The following is a 7,340-nucleotide window of genomic DNA, read 5'->3' on the forward strand; positions in this document are numbered from 1 at the left end:
GAGCACTTTCTAAGTGTTGGTAATAGGCCAGTGCTTTGAATTCATGATCTCATGTAATCTTCACAAGATCCTGAGTAGGTGGAGATATTTTTATTTTTATCCCCACATTACAGAGGAGGGAAATAAGGCAGAGAAATGTTAAATAACTAGCTTAGGGTCACTCAGGTACTGATGGAGAGGAATTTACAGCCTTCGCATCCCACTGAAGTTCTTAATTGCCTCATGATCTGTTCCATGTTATATAGACTAGATTTACTAAAAATGACTTTTTTTTTAGAACTGAGGGCAAAAGTGAAAGATGGGCTCCTTTTAAGCATTGTTTATTACAGCAGTTGATGCCCTGATAGAACAGATGAGTGCTTTTTAGTGCTACCGGGATTTTTGTTTTCAAATAAGTCATTATATACAATAATTCAGTTCTCTTCTTATGGTCCAAAACCATAATAAGATGTCTTTTTCTTTCTTTTTTTTTTTTTGCCTTTTCCTCCTTTTCTTCCTGTAGTTGACCAAGGCCTAAACCAACCCACGGATGACTCGTGCTTCGACCCCTACACGGTTTCCCATTATGCCATTGGAGAAGAGTGGGAGCGATTCTCTGAATCTGGCTTTAAACTCTCATGCCAGTGCTTAGGCTTTGGCAGTGGTCATTTCAGATGTGATTCATCTAGTGAGTAGCTTGCTTTGTCCACCTCTTGCATGTCCATGCATTCGCACAATGTGCCAAAGGAGGAAGCATGTTTGGCAGATGCAACCTCTTCCAAACATGAAGCAAATGAGGAGAGACTGCTTGACTCAAAGTAAAATTTTGCATCATATAAAAATGATGGGAAATTTTACTTGTTGAATATTGCTTCATCTCAAAGGTTGTATTTCAATATGACTATTAATTAAAAATAAATTTGCAATGGTAATATGATTTTTAAAATTTTTTTGTTAAAATGAATGAAGTCAAACTCTTTGGAGCCAGGTCTAATGAAGGGTATTGGAGACACAATGGAACCTCAAGTCTCTTTTAATCTGTAGTGTTGAGTGAGCTCAGAGGTGAACATTTATACTTACAAATATTCTATCTCTTTCAACACAAACCAAATATACACATATCATAGTATACATACACACTCACACACACACACTCTTTCATATCGCACATACACACTCATATCATACATACACATACACACATTGGGCAGCTTGAATCTTGCCAAGTAATGTGGAGAGTACAGATAATCCATTTGTAGATAATTAAGAATCAACTTCAATTGAAAAATATTTGATTTTCAAATTATAAGAGGATTTTATTATTTAAAATTATTTTTTAGTTAAAATAATCCTAGGAATGACTTATCATGCTTTGAGGTTTAGTATTAGAATTTCTAAATCCTTCATTTCTGCTTTGTTTTTAGAGGATGCGATTATTATTAAAAATTGGTTCATTTTCACAGGTGTTAATCATTATGCCTTATAACAAGCCTCCTATAGATATATCCAGGAATTGTACTGGGTGAAATATGACATAATGATTTTTAAAAGATCTTAAGTGCACTTTACTTAACTTGTATACACGAACTGGTTTAATTCAGACTGAAATATAAAAACAACGAATTTTTTCAATGCAGACTATTGTGCTTGACCATCTGAAAATAGAAAGAGGTGTCATATGCTGTTTAGGAGTTGGAAGTTTTAACATTTGGCATCAATTAGGTGGTTTTTAATTTCTGAAATTGAGCTATTTTTAAGTCTGTATATTTATTACCTATGTAAGTACTTAGGCGCAACTGTGGGAGCAGAGCTGTAAGTTGATTTATGTGATTCTTTGGCTCAACTTACATATTCTTCACTTAGATGTCATAATTATTGACTAACTTTTTTAAAGTTTTAGGAATGACTGACTTGTTGATAAAATAGAAGTTGTGTGTATTATATAAACTTCCAAAGTTTGTTTTTAGTATAAACTTTGAAGATTAAAAAGTCATCTAAAAGGTCATCTTTTATGTATGGTAGTTAAAGATAAATAACTGTGCATTTTAGATATTCCTTAGAACCAGTCTTATTTGTAGGATGATAACCACTGATTTATCATTTTGTTTTTGTTTTGATACATAGGTTTATTCTTTCACTTTTCCCATTTACAAGAAACAGGTTGTAGTGTGTAGAAACCAGCTGACCTTTGATTTTTGGTTAATTGAACTTTGTATCCAGGATCTCTGCAAATCCAAAAGTGACTTCTCATCTATTATCTATTTTTAGCCTTCCCAATTTTAAACCTTAATAGGGAGAATTCAAATGAAGGTCATTGACTATTCTTGTGAAATGATTATGATGAAATAGACTGGATCTTAAAATATCTGAGAAAATGTTAAGTGGTAAAGATAATATTTTCAAATCCAACCAAAAAAGTGGTTTGTCAGAGGGATCATGACCTTCATCTTTCCTTGCCACTCCTTCCAGATACCTGGCTTTGAAAATCTGGTGACATGTCCCAGTACGCTCACCATCTTGTGAGTCAGAACATGCCAATAACTCCTTGCCTCTGATCTTCCCCACCCCCCAGAATGGTGCCATGATAATGGTGTGAACTACAAGATTGGAGAGAAGTGGGATCGTCAGGGAGAAAATGGCCAGATGATGAGCTGCACGTGTCTTGGAAATGGAAAAGGAGAATTCAAGTGCGATCCCCGTACGTTGCCACAAATCATTTTTAGTGTTTTCTTGAGCACTCCCACCTTCATTACTGAGCTGTAACTCTCATTCCCAGAAATAATTGGAGACTTTAGGTCTTCTTGAGGAGTGAACGGTGGGTTTGTTAATCTTTTGATTTGGGACAGCAGAGACAAGCTTCAAAAATGAGCCATAATTTAATGTTGTTATAGGTCACTTTAGCACTTTTCCAACCTGAGTATTTTGACCATAATCTGCAGTGAAATGTAACAAGAAAGCCTTACGGGTCTTTAGATTCAATTTTTAAAATATGATCTCTATCTTTGCATTGAGCCGTTTCCAGTTTATTAGATCTAGTCTTTGGAAATGCTGCCCTAAGATCTATACAGCAGTACCTCTCTTATGGATGATTCCCATTAACATGTGGGACGTGGGCTGTGATGACATAAATTTAGGAGAGAAACAAACTCATCCCCATAGAGGGGTCAAGTCTATATTATTGTTCTCAGTCTTACATGCGCTTATGATTTGTGTGTCCACGTAGATGAGGCAACGTGTTACGATGATGGGAAGACGTACCACGTGGGAGAACAGTGGCAGAAAGAATATCTTGGCGCCATTTGCTCCTGCACGTGCTTTGGAGGCCAGCGGGTAAGACCAGATAGGCCAGGCTCTGTGCAATTTAGACAAGGTGGCGGGGGGGCAGGTTCCTGTACGGACGATTAAGAGTTATGCTTCCTGGGTGTGTGCTGTGCACCCAGGTGTGGTAGTTTCCCTTATGAAATGGGGAAATACTTCAGCTCCTGTTGGAACATAAGGCTACTGACTACCCCTTTCCAGTTCTCCCCCTTTGTGGCAGCCTTAGCCCCCTCCCCCATACCTACTATTCTCAGACTGCCTCCATTCTTCAGCAACTGAAGTGTTAAACGCTGGGTAGCACTGGGCTTCTTGCTCCATTCTGTTGGGCAGGTGCCCCTGTGATACTGCTGTTAAATATTTTGAATACCCAGATCTAAGAAAATACCACTTCTTTGTACCCTCTCTCAATCCCCAAATAGATTCCTGCCATAGGTCTAGTGCTATGCTCAGGAATATGGGACACACAGAGGGAGTGAGAAATGGTCCTGGCTCTTAATGATATCGTTGGAGACATTAAATTAGCATACATTGAAAGTCCAGCTAATCAAGTCAGGCTCTGAATGGATCTGACAAACGCAGTTCCCACGTAGGCTTATGTCAGCAGGAAAGGTTTGGTGGAAAAGAGAAGCATGACTGGCTGGGTTTGGGTTTTTTTTTTTTAATTTTAATTAATTATTTATTTATTTTTGGCTGCGTTGGGTCTTCGTTGCTGCGTGTGGGCTTTCTCTAGTTGTGGCGAGCGGGGGCTACTCTTCATCGCGGTGCGCGGTTTCTCACTGCAGTGGCTTCTCTTATTGCAGAGCGCGGGCTCTAGGTGCACGAGCTTCAGTAGTTGTGGCACTCGGGCTCAGTAGTTGTGGCTTGTGGGCTCTAAAGCACAGGCTCAGTAGTTGTGGCACAGGGGCTTAGTTGCTCCGTGGCATGTGGGACTTCCCAGACCAGGGCTCGAATCCATGTCCCCTGCATTGGCAGGCGGATTCTTAACCACTGCGCCACGAGCATAGTCCGCTGGCTGGGGTTTAAGATGGTTACAATTTGGTTGAGGGATGGCGGAAGCAGAGAGAGCAGAGTGAGCACAGCCCCCTGGAATGGGAAGGCGCTGGCACATGTGGGCTCCAGTGAAACAACCCTCTGCCTGCTGTCTAGTGGTAAGACATTAAATGGGAAGAAGTGGGGGCCACTTATGCAGGGCCTCGGAAGTCCATTATTCATGCCAGTACTTCTCAACCACTTCTAATCTGTGTCCTACTTCAATATAACAGAAAAGTGCTGTGCTTTCCTCTAATCTTTGAAATTACAAAATAAAATGCCTTATAACTCAAATAAAAGCAATGAAACATAACATTCCTTTGTTTTCAATGAAAACATACCCTCCCCGACAGCTTTTCAAATTCTGGTCCATGAAGAGCATGCTCCCTACTCCCGGGTGAGGCTCACTGGTTGATACCTTTGGCATTAGCCAGTTGCAGGTGCCCAAGAGAAAGGGAACATGATGGAAGACGGTTTTTAGGAAGATTAAACTGGCAGCAGAGAAGGGTCTTCAGGGGTCTGGCTGAGGGCAGCCCCTGGAAGCTACTCTGATCTTATTCCACCACTCGTAGTTGGGTGGGGAAAGAGTCTCTCTCTCTGTCTCTCTTGAACACATATAAAGACCGTGATCACAGAACTCCGTCATCTCTGGCCATGTGCTCAGTGTAGAAAAGTGTGATGGAAAGTGAATTTGTTGAGAAGTCGGTTTTGGTCTCGCTTCAGCCCCTCGGCCTCATGATTTACGTACATGAAACCTTTCACGTGTGACACCTGTTCTAAAGCGAAGTGCGAAATGAAACACTTTAGACAGGAGTGGGAACTGTTACGTGTTTATATGAAAGCAAGATTCACTGATTCTGTAAGTAGGTGTTTACCCATACTGTCTTAGGTATTATGGGGAATATGCTTTTAAATGGACAAATATGTCTGAAATATTTCACTGACAATATAAGAAAGAAAGTAATTGTATTATTTAGGGTTCTTCTGGCTATAAGAGAAAAGCCCAACTCAGGTTAATTTAGGCAAAAGAAGGCTCATATGACTGGAAAGTCTCAGGATCTCTGTAGAAAGGACATGACCAGGAGACACCCAGCTGGGTGGCAGTCCCACTCCACTCACAGGTCACTGTGTGACTTCCCCGCCCCCCAGTCAGTCATTCCTCTGGGTCTCCTTTCCCTTACCTATAAAATGAGGGTGTCTGTCCATGTGATCTCACGTTCCTTTTAAAAGCTCTAGGATTCCAGGAAAACCTCCTCCATCATGTAGTGTGGAAAGCTTATTAAGGAAGTCAGGACTGGAATCAGCCTTAGCAGATGGGTGGGGTTTGTAAGACATTTCAGGAAAAAGGAAACGCATAAATAGAGGCAGCTATAAAATATGAGTAATCAGCCAACATGTATTCTGCAAGTTATAAATGCATGAAATCATCCTCAAAGCTTCCTTTGTGACTAACTGCGTATATTTTGCCAACTCGTAAGAGGTGAAATTCTTCGACACAAGCTCTAAGTTGCGATGTTCTTGTGTTGTCATAAACCCCATCCGACTTCATGCCTCTGCTCTTTTAGGGCTGGCGCTGTGACAACTGCCGCAGACCAGGGGCTGAACCCGGTCACGAAGGCTCAACTGGCCACTCCTACAACCAGTATTCGCAGAGATACCATCAGACAACAAACACTGTAAGTGCATTTGCACCCTGTGTGTTTCTCCCCTAAATGCAATTAGGCACATAGTAGAGAGTCCCTTTCTGTAGGTACCTTTCTTCTGAATGAACCAATTTTTAAAAACTCTTTTAAAAGACTTAAGAGTAGAAAGAATATTGTATCCTGTAACATAATTTGGGTTCTCTTGAGCATCTCCCATTGCCCAGTATATAGCTAAGCTCTTAAAGCTAGACATATTTTCCTATGCATAAGTAATTATCAGAGAAGCCACCCTCCCCTTTTTTTCTCTGTAGCCTTTACAGCATTGCTATTAATTTTTCTTCTTCTTTTTTAACAGAATGTCAACTGCCCAATTGAGTGCTTCATGCCTTTAGATGTACAGGCTGACAGAGAAGATTCCCGAGAGTAATATTTCCAACTCAGAAACAAGCACGGATCTCTGTCAAGGTCCATCCAAACTGGAGTGATGTTAGCAGACCCCAGCTTAGTTTGTTTCTTTCTTAAGCCCTCTGCTCTGGAGTAACTTCTCCAGCTTCAGCTCAATTCACAGCTTCTCCAAGCATCACCCTGGGAGTGTTTTTAGACTTTTCTCATAAATGGGGCAGTATGTTGCCAGTTCTCCAAAGTATTCAATACTACTCAGTATTTTAAGTGAAATGATTCTAACTTGTGATTTGGATTGGGATCAATAGGGAAGCACATGCACCAACCAAGATACAAAATGTCTTGAAATGATATTACCAAAATTTTCAATAGGAAAGTTACCCAAACACTTCTGCTTCCACTTAACTATCTGGCCCACAATATTGTAGGAATGGCATGTCCTTGTTGCTGTGATATTTGAAATATCCACAGTACTCACTATTTCCAAATGATTCTAGTAATTGCCTAGAAATCTTTCTCTTACCTGTTATTTATCAATTTTTCCCTGTATTTTTATATGGAAAAAATTGTATTGAAGACACTTAGTATGCAGTTAATAAGAGGAATTTGGTCTAATTATGGTTGGTGATTATTTTTCATACTGTACATGCCAAAGCTTTACTACTGTGGAAAGACAACTGTTTAATAAAAGATTTACATTCCACAACTTGAACATCATGGCTTCTTTTTTACATACAGAAATTTGGGGGAAAATAAGAATCTTCCTGAATGTTTTTTCTTTGCTATTCAGCAAACATTTGAAAAACCATGATGGGCACGGCTCTCTAAATTTTGGTGATTTATGTACAAGCTTTTTTAAGTCTGTCACTCCCCAAACCCAGATTCAGTCTTGTCATTTTATCTCTTCAGTAATGGAGATAACTTTATATTTTCCGCTTTACCAGATTTAGGTGGATTCAGATACTTAAC

General features: G+C 39.9%; 1 protein-coding gene across 7 annotated transcripts in view; it reads left to right on the top strand.

The window, feature by feature from the left end:
• Window positions 1-7,083, top strand: part of FN1 (fibronectin 1) — a 69,683-nt gene extending 62,600 nt beyond the window's left edge. For all 7 annotated transcript variants that reach the window (XM_082630171.1, XM_082630172.1, XM_082630175.1 and 4 more), the window contains 5 exons: window positions 503-667; window positions 2,552-2,677; window positions 3,203-3,309; window positions 5,892-6,002; window positions 6,325-7,083. In XM_082630171.1, the coding sequence (XP_082486297.1) occupies window positions 503-667; window positions 2,552-2,677; window positions 3,203-3,309; window positions 5,892-6,002; window positions 6,325-6,396 (581 nt within the window). In that variant the 3' untranslated portion in view covers window positions 6,397-7,083. The remainder of the gene's footprint in view (window positions 1-502; window positions 668-2,551; window positions 2,678-3,202; window positions 3,310-5,891; window positions 6,003-6,324) is intronic.
• The last annotated feature ends 257 nt before the right edge of the window (window positions 7,084-7,340 follow it).

Source organism: Mesoplodon mirus (genome assembly GCF_964341445.2).
Source record: "Mesoplodon mirus genome assembly, chromosome: 8".
NCBI lineage: Eukaryota > Metazoa > Chordata > Mammalia > Artiodactyla > Ziphiidae > Mesoplodon > Mesoplodon mirus.